We start from the raw sequence: 24,284 nt of genomic DNA, 5'->3' as shown, positions 1-24,284 counted from the left end.
AAATGTAACTCAATGTAATGTAACATAAATCTATAATAAATGTAACTACTCTTTAATATTAAATACCGCTGAATTTATTACTTATTCAAGTTACAAATGTTACAGTTGCACAGAAAAAAATGTTTTCTTGTTGCAAATTAAATCATTTAAATTTATCAGGTTATGAAACCCACAGAACTCCATCAATCAAGGATCAAACTATCCAATGAATAAAGAAAAACAACTTCAAACAAGTTAGGACATTAACTTTATTCAAAATGTTTTTTCCAAAGTTAAAATGGGCTTAATGACTGCATTGTGAGAAATGTAGTTTTGACATATTTATTTTTAGACACCCTGACCTTTTATGCTTTCGCGGGCCACATTTGGCCCCCGGGCCTTGAGTTTGACACATGTTTCAGGGGTTTCTGAAATTTACTCTTCCTGCTTCCTTTTTCTTCTTATGATGGCTCCAGAATTGGTTGGAAGGAGTTTTAATTCTATTTTCAAATTTCTACAGAAGATGGGCAAACAAGTCCCAGAAAAAAACATCCTGCCAAATTAAGTTACACTAACATAATTTACTGAAATACCAACAGATTTTTTTCTTGTTTTGTTTCAACATTTCTGTCAGGTGAACACAAGAGTCACTCAGAAAGCCATAAAAACCCAGTGCTTTTTCTAAAGTATGGCCACTTCAAATACACGTTTGTGTATTACATTTATAGTATGATCAACTACACAAAGAGAAAATAGTGAAAAAGATTTCAACTGAGACACAGACAATTTTTAAGTGGGACATTATGGATCACTTTATTTCATATTTCCAATATGCAAATTTTTACATGAAAAGATGTCTTTCACAACATTTAAGGATTTTAAATGTTTTCATGACCATCAGAATACCAACCACACATTACTATTCAATCTGCAAAAGAGAAAGAAGAAAATTCAGTCAGAATTGAATGTCAATACTTTGTTCTGTTAATTTTGATTTAGGTTCCATCATTCACAACAGCAACATAATAAAATATCCATCCATATATTTTTGTTGTAGGCAACATGACCGTAATCGTCTCATGCTGGAGCCTATCCCAGCTGACTATGGATGAGAGGCAGAATACACTCGGGACACTACTGATGCACCGAGGGTGTATGCACACACACACACGCACACACACACACACGCAAAGTCGCTGAAGGGAAACATATGTAAATCAGAATACTTTGATAATGGTTATAAATTGATGGTATTAAAAGATGTGTAATCCTTTTAGTAGTGGAGTGGATGAATGTCAGGTGGAAACAGTCCAATGAGGTGCAACGTGTGGTGATGCTGTCAAATCAAGTCTGAGTCCATTGTCTCTCTGTCTGATGGTGGTGATGCCTTAAACAGTCTAATAGTTTTGGGTGGGAAAGACTTGCACCCTTTCTTATAATAGCTGTAAAAATTATGATGATGAGAACAGATTTCAGCTATCTAGTAGTGCGTCTGTGATATGTATTTCAAGACTGTTACCTACAGCACAGAGGTAGCTGTATTCTGTTTCCGCCTTGTCACCTGAGCAAGAATAGAAGAAGAGAGATGAATAGAATGAAACAACAAAATGGATTATCCTTGGTGTGCTCACATTATCAGATGTTCAGGTGCAAAATGGTTTGTTTCAGTTTTAGGTAACCATTGCCTCCATGCAAGAACAGGATTTGGTGGCACGCAGGTCAAGTATATGTATGCAGACACATAATTGGCTGTTATTATAACATTTTTAACATTCATACTCAACACCTATTAATCATTTGTCGTCAAGGTTTTAGAAGAGCTGTTAAATAATGACTGATGGCCATAGGCTCAAAATCCTTGCCCCAAGGGGCTGAAAAGTTATCAGTCAAAAATATATGTATGTGGTACCAATCAACTTAGGAGCAATTTTTGCGAGTTTGTATTCAAGACTGAATTTAAAGAAAACTGTGCTAATATAGTATTTACTTGGCTGGTAGTAGTCATATATCTCAACCACGGCTGGCTTCAGGTTCTCCACAAGGTACTCCATCCTGAGACTTAAGCTGTGGTTAATAGGTATGTCCTTTGGTAACTGTTGGAAGAAAGTCAAACAAAAGGATTATTACATCTTGGAAAAGAACAGCAATTTTCTACATTGTGAATTCCTCTCACCTCTCGTATATACACAAGGATATGATCATCCTTTGATTCAACACGATCCACCAGCAGGGCACCTTTGAGCTGTGAGAAGATTTTATTCAGTCGTTAATTAACGACAGACGAAAGCTTTTCTCTTTCTCTTTAGATGAAGGCTGTTGTGATAGATAACTCACGTTCTGCAAAGATTCAGGTTCTGGTACAAATCCAGAGAGCATTTTGATATCCAAGATCACCATATTGGTACTGCTCTCCTCTCCACTATATCTGAAATGCAAACATATATGTTTAAAAAAAAAGAAAGAAAGAGGGAATAATATCATAGCTCTTATACCAGTTCAGGTCAACGTTATAGTTGTTTGTGGAAATATTTCTATGACGTTTGAGGTAAGCATAAACTGTGCATTTCCCCCTGGTCCATCATCGGGAATACAGGAAAAACATTGTTCATTTTTCTGTACTGTAATGAGGTACATGTGTTCTGTTTAAAGGATCACAGTGTGATACAGAAAAATACTTATCCAGGTCCCCTTGTTTGGTAATAATAATAATAATAATAATAATAATAATAATAATAATAATAATAATAATAATAATAATAATAATAATAATAATAATAATGGATTAGATTTAAATAGCGCTTTTCTTGACATTCAAAGTCGCTTTACAGTGGATCCATTATTCATTCACACCTCATTCATACTTGGTGATGGTAGACTACAGGTGTAGTCACAGCTGCCCTGGGGCAGACTGACAGCAGCCAATCCGCTCCTACGGCCCCTCTCACCACAACCGGAACAATCACAAACCAGTGAGACACTCACTTTAACACATTTTCCAAATTATAGATTTTAAATCATGTTGTTTGAAACGACTGTTGTAAAAACCGTTGATGTCATCGAGAAGTGATGTGGGACTGCTGCCTGCAACCTGGATGGCCATGGGATCGGAGGTGATGATGTTCACAGCAGCCATGGATTGAGGCCCTGCCAAGCTGAGCGGAGGTTACCCTAGATGAATTTTTCCTCCACATTGTTCTTGTAATTCATCTTCCCAGCCTTTATGGAATGCTCTACCTCCCTGTAAACCTCTTTTCTACCTCTGATCTTGAGAAAAAAATCCTTCTTTTGTTTTGAGGATCTCTTTCAGTTCTTTAGTAATCCAGGGCTTATTGTTTGGGAAGATGGTGACAGTTTTGGACAGGATGATATTGTCCACACAGGAATTGTATAACAAGACAATGTCCACTGTTACTCCAGTCTGTGGATTCAAAGCACCCCTGAAGGTCTTAGATGCTGTTGCTAGTCCACTGCCTGATATGTCTGGTGACTTTCTTTAACTTCCTTATGACAGGAGGGCATGGAATGGACATGAAAGCATCTGGTACAGAGCCTTAGTATTTATCCAAAATCTTCCCATGGTTAGTGGTGCATGCAACATACTGCTGGAAGCCCTTAAGCAATTTGTTAGGGGAACAGTGGTCAAAATCACCCAGGAGGACTTTTGGAGAGTCTGATGAGATATGTTCCAGTTTGTTCAGAGAGCTCATGACGTGCTTATTGGCAGCAGCAGTGTTTTTTTGGATGGATATATATACCAGGATAAAAAAGAGCTGTGGGAATTCCCTGGGTAAATAAAAAGGTTGGAATGTCAGCAGTGCACATCTTCTCCTTCACCACGATCGTGGAGCACCAACATGAGCTCACATAGAAACAGACGCCGCCGCCATGTTGTTTACCCGTGATCTCACTGTGCCTGTCCAGTCTTATAGGGGGGCAAAGCCATCAATTTGCAGATCAGATCGCAAAAGCACCTCAGCGAAAGCCTTTGCAGGGTCCAATTAGGTCATAAAATCATCAAATAGTTTCGGAGGTTAAAAAGTTAAGAAGTTGACCCGTAAGCAGCGGCAGCAAGTTGATTCAGCATTCACTCATCAGCCAAACAAGAACTAATATTAACAGTTAATATTATATTAACTCATCTCTTCTGCTCTGTTACCCCTTCCAGATGAATATTTCATGACTTGGAGATTGTTACTAAAGTATACAGAATTTTTTAAAAAATGATCTGCAGAAAATGATTTTGGGGGGTGAGGGTGAGGGGGGGTTGTATTGATCAATTCAATGCCATCAATGTGTGTAAATTCAAAATTCTCTTTGGAAAGCCACGCTACATTTATTAAAGAGTGCAGCACAGTAGTCATTTAAAAGTGTTTTTATGACATAATTAAGGCATGAACTGCTGGAAAACAATGTCCATAGAACATTGTAAATGACAGGGGTGGCCAAACACTCAGGGAACAAGAGTTTCTTTGTGTTACTGCACACACTCGTGAACGGCCCCCATTCCTCGCTCTCACTGTCTTTCTCACACACAAAGCAGCCAGATTTAATGTACTGTAAATGTCACACATAAGCAAGATAACAACATCACAGAGGAATTTTTTTCTCCCTTGACTGTATGGCTTTTTAGCCCATGCAATGTTCCTAGCCAGTCAATATGACGCAGTCTTTACAGTTTGCTTGGTAAATTTTTGGAACGACTGTTTCTGCTTTTATGCTTGACTTTTCAAAATGACCTTCTGAAATGTGATAATGATTACTGGCATATAAGGACTAAAGTTTTGTCATACAATACTCAACACAAAGAAATAAACTGTGAAAAATATCTCGGGTAAGACGTCACATCATCACAGAGCCATATAAAAGGCGAACAAACACACATTATTCATGTTCTCACTCACGCTCATGGAAAATTTGGTGTGACTAGTTCACATGTCTTTGGATACCAGAGAACCTGCAATGCAGATGAGGAGGACATACTGTACAAATTCCACACCGAAAGTAATCCAACCCAGAACCTTCATATTGTGAGGCAGCTTTGCTACTCACTGCACCACTGTGCTGCCCTATTGGTGAGTATGTATTCTGTTATTTCATAAGCAGTAAGAGTTAAAAACACTTGCACTGGTGATTATTGTGAATATCTTTACAGAGTCAGACAAAGGTTTCTTTTATGACTTTTTATACAGTATTTATTTCAGAGTAATAAACTCCTGTAATGTCTGAATTTTTTGAAGTAATACTGTTGGTCTATGATGATTTACGAGTCTTTGATGGCTCTCTAATTGAAATGAGAACTCATGTTCTCTATGAATAACAACAACAAGAAAGGAAGAAGACAAAGATGAAGAAAAAGAAGAAGAATGAAGGTAAACTATAAAGGTATTACAAATAGTGGATTTGTAAAACTTAAAATAACACTATATTTACCTCACCTAAGAAATTCTGCCATTTCTATACGAATGCCTGCTGACAACTATTTCCATTTATTTTCTGTTGTACTTCAGTAAATTGACTAAAAATCTGAAAGACAAATACATGTTTGCTGGATCATTAGTCTGGCTGAAGATGAATACTTACAGGGATTTTAGGTTCAGAGTGAGTTTGGGTGTCTGAGATGTGGCGCAAGTGGCTGCAGAGTTGACCTCCACTCTGAGACCGGCAGCCGTCGTGGGAGTTGGGATGTTGTAGTGCAGAGAAATCTGGGAAATTTGGACACAAGAACAAGAAGATTGAGGTGTGTGTGTGTGTGTGTGTGTGTGTGTGTGTGTGTGTGTGTGTGTGTGTGTGTGTGTGTGTGTGTGTGTGTGTGTGAGTGTGTGTGTGTGTGTGTGTGTGTCTACAAAACACACACCAATTTCAACCAAGGAAATTTCGGTATAATCTGGAGAAAGACGACAGCTTAAGACGAACTCAAGTGGGGCAGCATGGGTTAATACCCCTAACTTGCACCGACTGTGAAGAGGCAACTAAATCAAACTACAAAACAAAGACAGTGTACTCCCAGAGAAGACCAAGATTGGTGAGCACCCTAGCTAGAGAGGTTAAAGGTATAGCCATGGACAAACACCGATGAGTTGAGAGTGTTTAAGTGAAAAAATCTGCAAAAATCAGATGGACCTAAAGATCTCTCTAGCAAGACTGAAATACACCAAGAACCAGAGGGCAGTTGAAATCCACAGCATCAGGAAAGAATTGAAAGCCTTGAAGAAACAACACAAGGAAGCCAGTGAAGAGGACAGGGCACGACTGACTTAGCTGCATCTCATGCTCAGGAGTGTTGGGTTGATGTTCAAACCAAAAAAGTCAAGATCCTTGGTCTTGAAGAAGGGCAAAGTGGCACACAAGATCTGCTTTTCTATTGCAGGAACATCAACAGTTACCAGCTCTAGGAAAGTGGAGAGCCTGAGTGAGGATGTTTGATGTCTGTAAATATTTTTGATATCTGTAAAGCGCTTTGAAATGTCTTCTGATATGACTCAGCGCCATATAAATAAAAGTTGATTGATTGATTGATGTCCAGAAGACCCAAAATGCCTTTTGATGTCAGGATACATGCCTGATGATGTGTCTTAGCTGTGCATCAGAAGAGCTTTCACTGAAACAGGTTTTTTTTAAACTTTACCATTGAAAATTTAATTTAAGCATAGATTTTTCTGTCTTACATGTTTACCCTTTATTTAAAGCACGTTGCACTGGACATTACTTTTCAGCTATTGGTGTGTTGGGTTTGTGGTGTTGTGTGCGCGGCTGCAGGGACTACTGACCTGTATTGAAGCGCATGAAGTTCCCTCCACCTCCAGGTTAAACTTTCCTGTCACATCTTTCAGCACTTCTTCCTGATAAAGCAATTTGTTGTTTTGGTTCACATTAAATGTCAGCTGACCACTGGGAGACTGAACAGTCACAGTGCTGGAACCTTCTGGACTGAACACCAAGGTTGCGTAGAGAGCCAGAGCCTGAAGAGCTACGACTGTGTCCTAAGCACACAAAGAAAAACTTGGTAAACATTTTAAAAAAATATTTTTCATTGGTCCACATTAACTAATGTTGAATCAAAGTCTAGCTATATAGTGTCTGAGATTTACCTGTGTGGAGGAGAAGCCTCCGTAATAGTTTTGCTGCCCTGAGAGCCATCTAACAATGCGGGTGGCGTAACCCAGGTCTTCAGCAGAAGGAGAGGCACTGAGTCTGGCCAGCAGCACATAGGAGCTGATCTCCACGGACAGGGAAGAGGAGGTTTGTGACGCTGTCTGATCCCAATGGAGAAAACCTCCTACAAACAGACATGGAGACATGTCAGCTACATTCAACATGATGACATTAGAATGATTCCCGAATGTCAGATGTACACCTTTCTTTAATGAAACCGTGTCCAGATGAGTCAGAAGGTGAGCGCGGGTCTCCATGTCTCCTGCCAGGGTAAACACATACGCCAGCAGAGCAGTGGTGTAGGTGTTGCTGAGGTTACCAGTGGACTCCCTGAGGCAGGACAAGCTCTTGTTCACCACTGGATCCTACATCAGATGAAAAATCACACAATCTCAAGAATTTAGTTGCTCACTGAAATAGAGAATTTCATAAACATGTTCTTTTCTATGATATGTCACGGTTTTTGACTGCTGTGGAAACAATTGTTGATATTAAAGAAGGAACGTCAGACTTAGCCTGAGGGAGGCTAAAGAGGCATACAGGAGGAAACTAAAGAACCATTTGGGGCATAACCAGCAATATGAGAACCATCACTGAGCATGGTAAAACGTGCAGTACAATGGAGTTGCAAGCTAATGATCTGAACAGCTTTTTCAATCAGTTCAGCTTCCCCTCTATTCCCTGCTCCTCATCTCTGGCCCTGTGGACCACTTTTTGCATGAATCATCCTCTTCCTCTTCCTCTCCATCTAACCCAAACCCTAACCCTAACCCTGCCAGGTGGGCTCGGGAGAGTCCCACTCCCGAGCCCACTCCAGAAGCCGCTGCTCTTAAGGGACCTACTTCACCCACTCCTGTCATGAGGTGTAGTGTTAGGACCCATACGTAGAATACCAGTGGAGAAGCTTTCAGTCCTAGTTTAATCATATCAGCAAAAATCCAGGAAACAAGAAAACTCAAGAAGTCCAACAGACATGGGCAAGGGTACACAACAATCTGGCATGGAACCAAAAGAGAATCCAGCTTCTACACCTGTGCCTAAACAGTCTGATCAGGCACAGGTGTAGAGATGAGGCTGTGGCCAAAAGTTCAGCCTCTTCTCCTGCCACACTCCAGGACAGCATTGCCACATGAGACAAATACCAAATCTTGATAGTACTGTCTCCTCAAGGGATGGCTCCGGATGTCCCAAAAACAGCCCTTGAGGAGGATAAGGCTTGGGCTCTAGGACAGCAATTGAATTCAGGCCCAGGGCCGGGAACAGACCTGAGTCCAGGCCCAGGATCGGGAATAGATCTGATCTGAGGCCCAGGCTCGAGAACAGATCTGGGTTTAGGCTAAGGCCCAGAAAAAGACTGGCTCAGGCTCAGAAACAGGCTCAGGAACAGGCTCTGAAGTGTTCCCCTAGATTGGAGGTGAAAGTGTGGGGCCGGGGCACCAAAGTGTGGTCCAAACGCAACACCGGTGCCGGAACAGGAGTTTGAACTGCGTCCACTCACTCGATTGCCCACTTAGCTGGGTCCACCTGGACCACCTCCTACTATCTTGACTAACACCACCTGTGGACCAGGTGACGTCACTGCCACTGTGGACCAGGTGACGTCAACGTTGCCGAGGCTTCATCCTAGGAAGGTGGCTGGACTGGACCAAGTCTTCCCAAGACTCCTTTGGGTCTGTGAACTGCTGAACTGGGACACCCTCTTCATCAGGTATTCAAACTCAGTCTGCGGCTAGGCAGGGTCCCGTTACCATGGAAGACATTGTGCATTGTCATTGTGCCTACAATGAGAGGCCCCACTGAGGTCAATGGGTACTGGCCGGTCACACTTCCTTCCCATGTGATGAAGACACTGGAGTGACAGGTGCGAGGTGCGATGGACCCACATCAGTTCGCCTATCATTTTCAGGTTGGGGTTGACGACGGCATCCTGTACCTCCTCCACCATGCACTCCTCTACCTGGACGTCGGGGACTGTGCTGTTAGGGTGCTCTTTTTTGACTGCCCCGGCTACTGCAGGAGAAACTGGCTACCATGAATGTGGACCTCTACCTTGTGAGCTAGATCACCAGCTACCTGATAGACAGACCCCAGTACGTTTGTATGGGGGACTACTTGTCATTAAATGGTAACTAGTAGCATGAGGACGCTACAGGGGACATTGCTCTCTCCCCTTCTCTTCACCTTCTACACCATGGACTTCCAGTATAGATACATGTCACATGCAGAAGTAGTCCAATGAAACCATGATTGTGGCATGTTTCAGGGTGGTTGAGGAGGGGGAGAACAGGACATTGGTGGTAGACTTGGTCAAATGATGCCAACAGAATTAGCTCCAGATGAGCATCAGTATCTTCCTAAGGAGACTGACCTACGACATCTGCTCTGAGCTTCTTAGCATGTTTGACTAGTCTAAAGTGTCCAGTGTGCCGTCGTATGCCATTGTGTGTTGGGATGGGGGGGCCAGGATAAAAGATATGGAACACCTTAACAGACTAATCCGCAGAGCAGGTTCAGTGGTTGGTCTGAGCCTGGACTCTGTGAAGAAAATTATGAAAGGTATGACCATGTCCAAACTTAGGGTAATCCTGGGGAACACCAGCCACCCGCTCCACACCACCTTTGCCCAGTATAGGAGCACCTTCATTGGTAGACTGCTGTCACAGAGTGCCTCAAAAGAGAGATTTAAGTTCTCCTTTTGTGCCCTGTGCCATCAGAGGATACAATGAATCTCTCCGTAGAAGAGGGGTGGAGACGACTAGGTTGGCAGCAAGTGGATGAACGAAGGGGATGTGGAATCAGGGTGGTAATGGTACAACTGAGACGATGATGTTTCTTACAATGTAAGAGGGATGTGGCTTCCCATTGTGTCGCCGGACAGACAGACAGATTTCTGAAATACTCACACTGATAGAATTATTCATCTCCAGGAATGCAGCTGTGATATAAGCAGTGAGAGTGACTTCATCAGACACACCTCCCTGTAGAGAGGAAGCACACAAACAATAACTTTACTGCCCATCCAACTACCCAAGAAGATTTTCAGGGCTGCTTGCCTATATATTGCATGAGGTGAATGTTTCCTGGTACACATTTCTTGCATACTTGTACATTAGCTGACAATGCAAAATCATCACTTTTGAGATTTTATGATTTTTGAACTGACCTTCATTCTGTTGTTGAAGAGTTTCCCTGACTTTTGAAAACAGCCATTTTCTTTTTGTTTTCTGTCCAACCATGCCTTGGACTCTTGAATCTTTTTTGGGTCAATGTAGATGAAAGATTGTGCTTTGGCAAAAGATCTCACGACAAAAGCAGTCAGCCTGAGGATAACAATTAATATTAACTGATGTCAAAGCAATTGATTTGCAAAGCATTTAAAGATACTATCCACAATATACCAGATAAACCTAAAAATTAAAAGATTTATGGAGGGATCTCCATTGCAATCTCATCAACGACCCTGATTCCAAAAAGTGCTCTTGAACTCATGTTCTCATATCTTATGTAAGCTACGTATCTTGTTCTTCCTTGCAAAGAAATGAGTATGTCATGGGCCTCCTTGAAAGACACGTAGACATGTATTATATTATCACCTCTTATCAATAAGCCTGTGCAATCAGGCTTTTCTGGAAATTCCACTATTTCCCAGTCTTTTTCTATTATCCACATTGTTTATTTCATGTAGGTTCACAGCCCCGGTAGCAGAAGCTATTAGCCCGGGCCAGGTCTGATCCAGTAGGGAATTCTTTAGCTGAACGCTCAAATTTGTTTGGTTGGCACAGACAGTTGGCACTGTCTTGTGCCCCCACAGGGCTGCATTTTTATGTTGCTGCCATACAGTTCAGAACATCATATATTTATATATACGTGCTGAGATCATGAGAAACTATCTAGCACATTGTTATTCTGGATCTTTTGTAATTTGGCAAGGATAAATAGATAGATAGATAGATAGATAGATACTTTAGTAATCCCGGAGGAATCCTGGATGTGCTAATGTTTGGAGCAGTTTATGATTACTGCATTTTTCTTCATCATGTCTCAACTTTTTTCGGAAGTGGGGTTGTAAACTCTCAGGTATTAATGCTTTTTTTTTGGTTGAAGAAATATGAGAGCATAATATGGTAAATTTTGGATCCCAATTAAAATAAAGTATATTTATGTTGTATCAGTAATGTTCTCACCAAGTGTTCCCGGATCCTGATCCAAATGTGCTGTAAGCTCCATCAGAATGTTTGTAGTTCAGCTGTCTCTGATAGCCTATAAAAACAGACACATGCTTTTAAGACAATAATAGATATAATAGAGTCAAATTTAATAGGTTATTAATAATCAAAGGAAAATCTATTTATGTTGCTTATGAATTTGAATATTCTCTCTATGACTGACCAGGTTGGATAGGATCAGAAAAGAGTTCCTCAGAACAACAGTCAGGATGAGAAGTTTTGGAGACAAAGTTAGAAAGAGCAGATGAAGGTCTGGACACATCCAGAGGAGAGATCGTGAGTGCATTGGTAAAAGGGTGCAGAGGAACTACCAGGCAAGAGGGCAAGAAGAAGGCCAAAGAGATAGTGAATGGATGTGAATAATCTTTAAATAGAGACTCACCACTGGTCAGGAAGTTAGTGGCCTTTTCCTTGATTGCTGGGGTCATCTGGTGTGTATTTTTCAGGTACTGGAGGATATAAATATTGGGGGCCAGAAGTGCCATGTTCTGCTCACCACATCCATATGGCATCCTCAGCAACCCATCCAGGTTCTGTAGAGCTCGACCAAGAATGTCACCTGCATGACGACATTCAACTAATTTAATCACACAAAACCTTCACAAAATAAAATTGTATATTATTATGATGCTAGTTAAAAATATTTAAATATTCAAAATATTTTAGCTCACTAGAATCAAATTTAAAGGTCCCTTACTATGTTTTTTTTTTTAAATTATTGTCATTCAGCTGCCAGATGTCAAACTAACTTTGTTACTAAGTATTTCACTCCTATTTTTTTCGTGTTTTTCACTCTTGTTTTTCATTATATAACTGTTAATTTTTCGCTAAGCGAGGACCTGCTTTCTCAGACAGCTGAGTGTGACTTGTGGCTCTATATGGCAGTGGTCCCCAAACACACACACACACACACACACACACACACACACACACACACACACACACACACACACACACACACACACACACACACACACACACACACACACACACACACACACACACACGACTGAAGCAGAGTGTAGCTCTGAAACAGTGCTACCCACTGCAGTTGCCACACACTGCTACGTTAGCCTGAACACAAACTCCACCTTGGGGATGACCACACCCATATCTGGGAGTGGACATATCAATCAATCAATCAATATGGCTCAGGATACGTCAATCACTCTGTCAATCACGGCAGAGATCACGTCAGGTCAGGCGTTGTTATGAATCGAGATGTTTTCTCTGCAGATTTTCAAAATATTCTAGATTTGATTTGGTTGGGGAGGACCACTATGTATATGTAGAGACCTGAAAAAATGTGCTTTTCATAACAGAACCCCTTTAAAGTTTAATCATTTATGTTTTACCTTAATTTTGTTAAGTTAAAGTACTTATTTTAATTGTAGCTCATTTCTTAAAAATTTACATTTCCTCTGTACAGTAATTTAAGATGTTCATTCATTCATTTTCTATACCCGCTTAAACAGCTGTCGCGTAAGAAGACCTATGATAATAAAAATATTAATTTAATAATATCAAAGATTATCATCATTATTAATATTATGATTATTATTATTTCCAGATCTGTTATTTTGTGTATGTTTGCAAAAATGCATAACACAATAACCAAAGAAACAGCCTAACAATGTCAGACAATATTGTAATAATGAGGCTTCAACAGAGATAATCCATAGAATTTTTTTTCTTTACCCAGAACTGATAGAGTAGCGTGGGCAGATCCATTAATCACGTTCTCAGGAAGATGAATGTCTACTTCTTCTGTCAAAGATTCACCTATGTTCAGAGATGGAGAACACTTTACAAAAGAGTAACTTCATGTAGTAGAATAAATTCAATCATATTCAGGTAGAAATGGACCAATGTCTTGAAAATATTCGACCAGATACATTCAGTTAAAAATAGTGTAAGGTAAGAAAGGTGTACCAGAACTAAACATGTATTCCAATTTTAGCATTCCTCTCTGCTAAACTTCAAGCTTTTAGCTTATGGCTCAAGCTTGTTTGTCCCTGGTGTATACCATACAGACCTTTGGGACAGAGCAGCCAGTTGTGGGTCTTTGTCATTTCAGTTCCTTCAGCCTAAGAGAGAGGTAAATACCATTTAGTAATTAAGTCCTGTTATATATATATATATATATATATATATATATATATATATATATATATATATATATATATATATATATGTATATATATATATATATATATATATATATATATATATATATATAATATACCATGGCTAAAATGTTTTTTTTAAAATCTTGTTACTGACCTTTACTATAAGAGAACGGGTCACCACATCAATGCGACCTCTGTCTGGCACAGTCACAATCTCATTGCCACAAGATATATGGGATATCACAGCTTCAGCAGTCACTGACACATTTACAACTCCTAAAAACAACAAGATCCTGTAAATTCCAAGAATACTGTCACATTTGGAAGATGTGACTGGATGTCCCTCAATGGCAGGATGGTGAAAGCTTCACCTAAGCTTGAGGGGATCATGGTCCAGCGCAGGGTCTTGCGCTCACTGTCACACAGACAGGATGTGTATTGGTCACCAGAGAGGGGGGTGAGTGTGAAGTCTGAAGAGGACGCTGGACTCACAGTGACCTATTTGATACAGTCAGAAATACATATTGCATTACTGGGGAATTTTCTTGAGCAACTACAAAAATACATTTTCATCGTGACATGTTGAGGTGTATATTCCCAACATCAAATCATCAAGTGGTCTGGGTTAATCTGAATGGGAGAATTGGGATTATTCCCAATATTCCTAAAATTTTAGGTAATTCTGTCATCAGCAATGTTGACAGTAATGACAGTAGTGACAGGGCACGCAATACAAGCGGGGCGAGTTGGCCAGGGATCAAGCTTTGGTCACAACTGGATCTCTTGCATAGGGTCCTTGCTGGACTTCACTGCGCTCCTCAGAATGGCCCATTCTCTAACAAATGTTTGTTGAAGCAATCTTCAGCCAAGGTGCTTGATTTTGTACAGCTGTGTTTATGGAATTGAATGGAACATCTAATTCTGAGTATTTACATGCGTGAGCAAATACTTTTGGCAATGTAGTGTATATTCTGAGGTAAAACTAACACTCAAAAATTACTCTTAAAATTTCAAATTGTTCCATGTTATTTTTGGTGCCAATACAAGAAGAAAAGCTGTTCTTAAAACTACAGGTTAAAAATTGGTTAGGGTTTCTTTAGTCCAAAAATGCTGATTGATGGTGGATATAATCATAATTGCGCCTTCTAAGCATCCACATAGGATTACAGTTTTCATGGCATGCTGACAGTAGCATTTGGGCTATGTAAAAACATGCATTACCATAATACACTTGGACATGTAGTTGAAAACGGTTGCCTTCAGCTCAAACTGCTCCCCCCGAATGATGGAGTAAGGCAGGCTGAGCTCGAGGAAGAATGGCTGGAAAACGTTCATATCTCTACGAGGAGCCAAGCCAAAGCCTTGGGAGGACAAACAGAAAGCCTCCGTCTGCCAGCTGGTAATGGTGTCTGGGACGGTAAACTTTACGTCCTTCATTCCAGACTCTCTGGGTCAACAAATATACAAAAGCACAATCAGTTAGCAAAAATCAACAAATTTGCCAAACTCAGGGTCCATGTTGGATTAATTGTGCAATTAGCTGAACGTAGCAAATGTGGTTGCAAGTATCCTGTGTAAATGGGACTTTTGTACGGTGTAGGATGAAAAAAATAAAATAATAATTTTATACTCTCCACGCTTTAAAGAGAGCATATATCTATACATGCTGTACAACAGTCCAAAATTATTACCCCACTATAGGATCAACTGAGAAATGGCACCCTTTATTTACGCAACAACTTGAAATACAAGTCTCAGAGCTGTATCTGTGAATATTTATATACCATTTATATGCGCAGGGAAACAGAAACAAATCAAAGATCTTCATTAGACCAAAACATTTATAAAGATATCTCAATCCGTGACCATCAAAACTCAGGCTTACCCAACCTCCACCAGGTCCCATATCCAGGTTTCAGGGAAGAAATTGCGGACTGTCTCTATTGGTGAACTATCAGCAACTTCTCTTGCGTTCCCAGATCCTGCCATACCTACTTGTATGCTCATTCTTTGTACTACGGGACTGTCATATGCCATAGCAATAGGTCTACCTGTAAAGAAAACAGTAAATATTCCACCGGTGACAAAGGGGCAGGAATTAAGTAGTAAGCAGGTAAAGACTGGTCAATATTCAGTGTCCCTGTATGAGCAAAATAAATATAAAATCACCATATCCATGGCCTTGATGGTATTCTCTTCCTTTGTACTTGAGACATGAAGGCACTCGGATAAATAAGTTTGTTGCCATCTTCAGCCCTACATTCTAGATAATAGAAGTAAACAAAAAGCATCACTGAAAAATACATGAAAAATATCAACATATTCTTTATATTGTATGTTGTGTTTAATTTGTGTGTACCTGGAAAACTGTATAAGCATCGTCCTTCTCTTCCGGATATGGTATAATGTATCTTTTAGGCCTCACATGCAAACATTCAACAGCATCGTGTACATCATATGGAATATAGGAATTTTTCCTGACAGGCAACGAATTATATATCTGAAAAGAGATGTGTAGGTCAGGGAAATCAACTGCTATTAATAACCAAATGAATTTAAGACTGCTTTTGTGAAGATGCATACATATAGCCGACAGAAGTGTTTCAGGGGTTTGTTTTGATGAAAAACCAAACACCAAAATGACTAGACAGTATGTTCGTACCACAGTCTAAAAGGAAAACTGTGGATCTTGTTTGTCAAAACAAACACTGAAGGTCACGTTTCTCCTACTAGAATTCAACATCAAAATCATGACTTGAGAAAACAAGCTTGAGTTTCCAGATATGAGATCTTCCTTCAATTACTTGATAAATCCTCAGCAGAAAGTTAAGGGGCTGGTCAGCTCCTCTAACTGAGGGGCGGCAGTAGGTACAGTAGGTACTGCCTATTAAACTGTGCTATTAAACTGAAACCGACCCAACCCCTCACTGTCCTTTTATAACCCTTTAAAATACAGCTACAGATGTGACTTTGGATGCTAACGTTAAATGCATTATAAATAATATATTTATTAAAAGATGTTCAGTGGACAAAGCACAAATGGAAACCAGATTAAGGATAATACACAAATAAAAGCTGAATACAACTCTAGACTGATAATATAGCACATCTACTTATCTGTGCTTATTCTAGCAGTTACCTTCCCTGCGTTCAGAGTCTGTCCTGGTTCCTTGATGAGGACACTCTGGTCGACAGCACTCACACCACACAGAGATTCTGGCTGAGACGTGATATGCATGGTGGTCTCTTCTCCTGGGACTGCAGAGGATTGAGAAAAGTCCAAGGATACCTGAAGCACACATCACCCCTTTAGTAGTATGGTAAGAAAAGTTACAATACCAGCATGTATTTGACTGATATTTAATATTAAATCAGCAATGATGTTATGAGCCTTATTGTGTCACCAGCTCATTGCAGGGTCACAAAAAAGGCAAACACGAACGCGCGCGCTCACCTACAGACAATTTAGTGTGACCAGTTTACCTAAGTTGCATAATTTTGGAGGTGGGAGGAAGCCAGGAATTCAAAGAGAACCTACGCAGAAACAGGCAGAACATACAAAATCCATACTGACCTTGTGACCGAAGCATTTCTCTGTGGGGAAGTCAGCACTGTTGGCGATCACAGTCTCACTGGGGAGGACAGCATAAGCTACCACTTGGACTTCTGGTGCAATCTCTGCAGACACTTTTAACTTGAAGGATACCTCACCCTCAGTCACTGAAACAAAAGCGACTCTTCTTGGTATCAAGTATTTACACTCTTCTGTAGATGAAAACATACTGTCATGTTGAATTTATTTTAACATCATTATTTCCCTACCTGATTTATCTTGCACTTCAAATTTCTGAAGTCCTTGCATGACTATAGCACCTCTTGACAAGATCTGGAGGATGTGAAAGGAAAAAGAGACAAGAAATGGGTCACCTAATCTTCAAAACGTAATTATTTTTACAGCTACATGACATGACTTTGGGGCAGCTGTAGCTCAGAAGTAGAGCAGTTATCCACTTTCCAGAAGGACAGTGGTTTGATCAACAGTCCCTGCAGTCTACATTTCAAAGTGTCCTTGGGCAAGATACTGAAAGTCGATTAGCTGTTCCATTGCTTCAGTCCTGCTGAGCAGGCATTTCCTTTAAAGGCACCCATCACCTGTCGTCATTGTATGAACTCATTTGAACGGTCAGTCAGGTCAAAAAGTGTTATGTATGTACTGTACATTCTATTCATTCTCAGTGGAATATTGTATTTGGCACATGTCTTTGTGAGAAAAAAAAAGAAGAGCTGTCAAATGACAACTGATCAAAGTTTCTTGGAATAGTACTTTTTTTGTAAGATGTTTGGTAATTTCAAACGAAGTGCGAATTTTCTGATATGAAGATCGTTATAATATCCTCTGGAGACAAGAATTAGTGTGTCTACTACTCACCAGATACATCACGTCCACAGGGCCCTGGGCCTCTCCAACAACAGTATATTTGATAGAGATGTCCTCTTCGCTGTCACAGAGAAGAGGAAGGTCCTTCTTTTTCACCTCTAGTGAGCTGACAGTTATGACGTCTGGTGAGAACTCTTGGACTACAGACAAACTATGATCTGCGTTCTCGTAGTATGGAGATCTATAACCAGAGTATTCCAGTTTAGGTGTACTGCTAACCTGGATTACAGAAAAGAAATACAAAAAAATTGTTTGATGATTGAAATAAAAATTTTTTTTAAAAATCCCTGGAAATTGTGCTCAATCTTCATTGTCAAAACATGCTTAAATGCCTGTGGTGTGATGTTAATGAGTTTGGTCATTAGCGACATTAGAGCAATATTGGTGAACTGCAGATATTAGCACATTTTTGACTGATTTTCACATCAAAGTTTTACAGTCTGACAAATCTTGGTTTTGGTGGTACCGTACTTCTTACTTACATGGATGTGGATGTTCCCTGTATGATTAACCGTACTGAACGAGAAAGTAACCATGCCATCACTGTCTGTGGTTAGATTTTGTAGCCGTTTTGCTGACCATGTTTCACCCTCAAATAGGTATACTGGCATGTCAGGAATGGGTGTGTTATTGTAATGAACTGCTTTGACCTGTTAGAAATACAAATTTGTATTACTGAGAATGAACATTGATAAATTTGTAGAGAATTGCACTGAATTGGAGCCCCCCTGCCCTTTTACCTTTCCCGTCACAGTTGATCCTTGTTCATAAATCTTGGGTGTGTCAGTGAAGGATAACTTTCCAATAACGTAAGAAATCGATGTACTTTTTTCTGCTAAAAAGGAAATACCTGGGGGGAAAAAAAGGATTCATTATGACAAATATATTCCAGTGTTTAAATTCACACGGTTTATTCTTGAATTTGCTAATTCTTCATAAAATGTATAAGCCTCGCCTGTCCCTTCTTCTTCCATGTTCGCCTTTACGTTCAGTACATCATTCAACACTTTTTTGTCAAGTTTTGTAAAGATGGACATCATAATGCTAAAAGTGGAACAGCCTTTCTTGTCCGTCTGTAAAGTACAGCAAAAAAAAAAAGAATGAAAACAGAGATAGTTTTCTTCTTCCCTCCAAAAAAAACCAACCATAATTAAACAAGCAAAAAGCAGCAAGTTAGAAGTTGTTTTTCTGTTCATTTTGGTATGTATTGTACTGTATAAGTACATGTTAATCTAATTTAGAGTATCATTTATATTACCACTGTTTTATCGGAGAAAGAAAAATGTGGCTATACAAATGTACCTGCTTTGTCTCCTTGTAGCATGGGGCTGTTATTTCTGGGACTCCCTCTGGATTTTCAGGGGTCATCATAGGAGCAATGTAACGCTGAAGAGTTCGGCACACCTCAAGATGAACATTTCCTGGTACAGGCTGTCCATATGTATACCTGATTAGGATGCACATAGTTGTTTTACAGAACATGAAATATCAGTGATATTTTTATAGGTCCAGTCTGGTGAGTGAAATGTACAGAAACTGTTTCACTTACTTGGAACATACTTCAACTTCCACTTCCTTCTGCGCAATACTTACTTCACTGGATGACTTAATTTTTACATCAAATTTAGGCAAAACTGGGGAAAACATTAGATTTTTTTAAAAAAGATTTTGCATCATCAGGATCAAAATTCTGAAAGTAATGTAAAAGTTAACAAAAGTTCATATTACCATATTTCTCTACTTTGAAGTTTTTGTAATTTTTCCTTCCATCAGCCTCCACAATAATGCTGTATGTTCCTTCACGAGCCTCAGAGTTCAAGGAGTAAGACAACTGCAATATTTTACCATTGGATGTTTCATTCAACCACTGTCCAATCCTGTTGTGATTGGTGTCCTTATAAAAAGGAAGAGCAGGTTCTCATTACAAATTTGAATGTGAATCTAAAAATGCCGCACAGAAAAATAATTATATTAAGACAATAATGTTAATGTAGATATCTTCCTCTCCTTAATGGTTCTTCTTGTTCATACATCTGAGTGTTCGAGCTTTGCTGTTAAGAATGGAGCAGTGTGTGGACCCCTTGAGGCTGTTTTCATGTTCATTTATTACAAAAAGTGCAAAGCTTCTCACTGATCACTGAAATCTGATCTTAAGGCGTCGGGTCTACAAGCATGACTAATATTGCAAAGGATTTGGAAGACAACACTATTTCAGTTTTCATTATTTTAGTTTTTTGGGGCTGCATGTACATTTAGGTGTCCCTCAAAAATCCTGTTACATTGCATTCTGCATGTTTGTCAAATTTCTTTCTTAGTCGTTAAGAATTTTGGTGTAATATTGAAGAAAAACATGTTTGAAGAATGAAATATTTCTCAGAATCAAGAAGGTGGATTTGTCAAATTGAACTGTTAACCTCATAGGAAGCTGGTAGTGTGTGGGCAGGAGGATGGCAAACTAAAATATAAAAGGCTGGTCATCTTACCTCAATTTCAATGATGTTGTACTGCAAGAAAACAAAGAAAAACAGACTTATTAAAGAAGCATTTGGGGGTTTTTTTAACCTGTGATCAAAGTGTGTAATTGTCACACTTCGGTGTTTGTGTCATGTTGCTCTTCTGTGTGGCAGGAGGCCAAACTTTTGGCTGCTGCTGGTAGAGCATCCGATGCATCACTTAAAACCAGGGCTTTGAACCAGTTCATGGAACGAAAACCGGAAACTTTATATTTTTTAATGTTCCAGAACAGAATCGGAACAGAAAATAATTGTAAGCCGGTTAATACCAGGGGTTTTTTCGTTCTTGAAAAAATATTTGACCTCATGTTTCACTTCCTGTCATTCACTGGACGCGGGATGAGAGCAGACAGAAGTAGCGGCTATCAGCAGCAGTTAGGAAAAGTCTCCCAGTCACGATGTAATCATAACAGGTAAACACTGCAGTGTGTCAATCTGAAAAATGTATGATTTAGACATTAACTCATTGGCTGCAGTCATTTTCAGAACAGTGTGTCCCCGTACTGCCAGCGCTATGTAGCAACACAATGAAGATCTGTTGTTCAGCAATAAATGACATGGTGGAAGTTATTCTTTTCTTATGTCATGTAGTGTCTAAGTAGGAGGCATAAGCCTTAACTACAGTGATATAACTGTCATAAAGCAGTGGTGTAGTGCTGTGGGACTGTTTACTGTAGGGTAGGGATATATCTATAATTATAGTCTATAGTATATAAACTAATTGCTTTAGTTGCCAATTTAAAAGTCCTCAAGTTACCGTATTTTGCGCACCATTCGGCTCATTGTAGAGGCGCAGTCTAAATAACGGAGTTTATTTCTGTACTCTAACCGGACACACGGCGCACATTATTGTTCGGTACATGGTTGTTAACGGAAGCAAAAAGGTGACTGTGGTTGGACTGTGTTGTACTACGTATTTAAATTTAAAAAAAATACACCGACATTATTTTTTAAATATGTTTTTATTTCCTTATTTTTTGATAAATCTGTGCTAAATCCTTCGAAGTCCTCATCTCCGGTCTGCATTGAATATCTCAGTAGTTTCACTATCGCTGACCGTCACGTTTGCCGGCTTTATCGAAACATCGGACAAAATTCGAAGCAGACACATTGGTCCAGGATCCACAATCCACCACATATTGTGGGGGTGTAACTCCTCTGCACTGCCTCCAGTCCTGATTAACGTGTGTTCACGTCTCTCATCCATCGCTCCACGACCCCACAGCTTAAATTTAAAGGCTCTGTTCACACCGATGTCCAGCGGTTGGAGTTCTTTCGTTAATCCTCCAGGATGAAGACAAGCTCCAAATTCAGCTGCTTGACGGGGTTTTTGACAGAAGCGGTGGTGTGGGGGGGCATGGAGTCACAGATCAAGAGAGATGGCGAAGCGTGAAAAAAGCCCCCCGGTCTCTTTACATGAACCAGAACAACCGGAACTGATAGCCTGGAGTTTACATGTTGTGTCGTAAGCGTGTCTCTTCGCTGACGTCATTGTCGGGGGTCTTTAGCCAATCAAATGTGGTTACCAGCATACCTGTGGTACAGTACCGGTATATCCCCTAAACCGGTACCTACCGGAGGTGTGCCGGACGGAGCCTCGCGTTATGTTCTCTAATTGGTCCATCGCTGCCAGCGTACGTAGTGACGTAATACGTCCTATGTCGGTGGACAATGGTCGATCTGGAGGATCGCTGACTAAAGTCACACAAGAACATTTTTACAGATTTCTGAACTCAGTGAACACACAAGACGCTTAATGTTTAAAGGAGCAGCGTTGATTTTTGAGAAATTTTAAGGCTTTTAACCGCGTCTTATGGGGCGCAAAATACGGCACCCACATATTTATATTTACAAGGAACGTTATTAACCCGTTCAGGAACGTCAGTTTATGGGTGGAACGCAAAACCGGAAACGTTATAATTCCGTTTCTGTTCGGAACGAACCGATAGGCAAAAAATTCTGCTTCAAAGCCCTGCTTAAAACTAATTGTTGTTTAAACTCATGTCTGACATATCAAAATTTTTAAAAAAAGTGACTGTGAAGTCAGACATCACATTTTCAGAAGTATATTGTGACTTAAAGCAGAAAACCAAGGGAGAGACATGAGGGTTATCTTTGGTGTTGACATTACAATCGCCTATGCTGACTGTTTTATGATCAGTGTTCTTTAGCCTGAAGTACAGTGCCTCAGAACTGTAGATCTATTAAAATAGCCCTCATATCTCTTACACTCCAATATATCTTTTAAAGTAGGTTTAAAATATAAAACAGGGTCCAAACACTCACCTGCTTATTGAGAGGTCTCAACTTTGTGTCGAGTGTGAAGACTCTAAAATGGACTGGGAGAAATGCAAAGAGACCATATGAAGAGCTTTCTGTGAATGTGCAGCATTGTTAAATTACCTCATTATGATCAAACATCTACACTGGATAACAATAATTCACTGACAGCCTTTGATTGTAATTTGCTGCTTCTGTTATTTATTGATAGGCTTTTCATTAAAAAAAAAAGTTCAGAGATGAGAAAGAGAATGATGCACATCTATTTATTTCTACAGACAAGTGTTTTTTCATGTTGCTTTGTTTTGAAATCATGAAAACATCCATATGCTTTTTTTTTAATCTAAAGTCTGCTTTTTTTTTTGTTTGGGTAAACTTATCAAAAGTTGTGTGAAAAGTCACTAACAGCTTAGGGTTACCTTTTTGTCCAGGGAGGTAGACTGGTTTGTCTGTCTGGATGAATGTCATTGGTCGATAGCCTTTGATCATGACTTTCCTCACTTCTCTTGAAAAAAAGGTGTCGCCTTGTACCTTCACCTCAAGCTCATACACCACTTTATTCTGCACTGGAGGAGTCTGTGACACAAAGATATTATACTTCCGTTTGCTTTGTTAGGATTCTTAAATCATATGTTTATGGCGTTACCATTGTGACTTTATTTTGTGCAGCAAATCTCTACGTGTGTCTTCCATTGTGTGTTCTGGATTCCCATTTAGCTTCATCTAATGTTTTACATTGAAAGATGTGCTAATGAACAAATAAATCAAAAACTATTTGGAAAGCTGACCTGAAATGGAACACAGACATGGAAGTCTTCACTGGACGTCCTTTGCAAGAGGGTTGAATTCTTTAAAGTGACAGTCATGACCACGGTCTCATTTGGATGCAGGAAACTTGCACACAATTTTGTCTCAACGCCAGCTTCGAGAATTGCAGGAATCGCCACCATGTATTGTCTACAGACACACACAAGCACGTGCACGTGCACACACGCGCGCACACACACACACACACACACACATAGATCTGTCACTTCATACGAAAATCCCCAATACAGAAGATAACGAATCAAAAACTTTATGTACACTGATGTTAAATTTCATAAACCGGTTATCATTCTATGTGAAAGGTAAACTTACGGTTTTCCTGCAGCTTGAATCACACACATCCAATTCAAGAAGACACACAATGACCATGTCCACAACTGATTCCCTGGACGAGCCATGATTGACTGAGATGAACCTCACAGTTAGTGTCTCTTAAATAGCCTCTGCACAAATGTACAAATCCACCCCCTCTTCACACAGACATGATGCAACCCATCATGCAATCACTTTGTTTGATTTGAGATCATTGGAAAGTCAATCATTTGCAGAAATCAAATTGGTTAGTGTAATGCAGCTCCTTGAATAATTTTTAAAATATTTTTTTACTGTACAATCAGGTGAGGTGAGAAAAAAAATTAAAGGGATAATTTCTACAAAATCAAAGAAATTTTTTATGACAAATTCACATTGGTGTTCACATTTTTTCACAGGGGTGTTTCAGAATGTGTCCACTACTTTT

At 39.7% G+C, this 24,284-nt stretch overlaps 1 protein-coding gene across 2 annotated transcripts; it reads right to left on the bottom strand.

The window, feature by feature from the left end:
* Positions 1–765: 765 nt before the first annotated feature.
* Positions 766–23,977, bottom strand: LOC137596515 (alpha-2-macroglobulin-like). Of its 2 annotated transcripts, none has more exons than XM_068317126.1 (36): positions 23,858–23,977; positions 23,506–23,674; positions 23,137–23,293; positions 22,724–22,776; positions 20,408–20,428; positions 19,653–19,818; positions 19,474–19,558; positions 19,227–19,371; positions 18,880–18,997; positions 18,665–18,774; positions 18,407–18,574; positions 17,916–18,143; positions 17,309–17,372; positions 17,061–17,206; positions 16,626–16,775; positions 15,846–15,986; positions 15,656–15,749; positions 15,372–15,537; positions 14,708–14,933; positions 13,858–13,984; positions 13,641–13,762; positions 13,393–13,444; positions 13,056–13,139; positions 11,740–11,916; positions 11,316–11,391; positions 10,295–10,451; positions 10,035–10,109; positions 7,334–7,496; positions 7,068–7,255; positions 6,747–6,959; positions 5,560–5,681; positions 2,314–2,404; positions 2,153–2,221; positions 1,967–2,072; positions 1,499–1,540; positions 766–907 (listed from the first exon to the last, which is right to left on the bottom strand). In XM_068317126.1, exons 1-36 carry the CDS (start codon positions 23,941–23,943, stop codon positions 903–905), a joined length of 4,362 nt encoding a protein of 1,453 aa, XP_068173227.1. In that variant the 5' UTR covers positions 23,944–23,977; the 3' UTR covers positions 766–902. The 2 variants fall into 2 exon arrangements, with proteins under 2 accessions (XP_068173227.1, XP_068173225.1); XM_068317124.1 differs by having other exon boundaries at positions 1,503–1,540.
* Positions 23,978–24,284: the final 307 nt, after the last annotated feature.

This window comes from Antennarius striatus, chromosome 6 (genome assembly GCF_040054535.1).
Source record: "Antennarius striatus isolate MH-2024 chromosome 6, ASM4005453v1, whole genome shotgun sequence".
In the NCBI taxonomy this organism is placed as follows: Eukaryota; Metazoa; Chordata; class Actinopteri; order Lophiiformes; family Antennariidae; genus Antennarius; species Antennarius striatus.
This window is presented reverse-complemented; position numbering and strand designations above follow the sequence as displayed.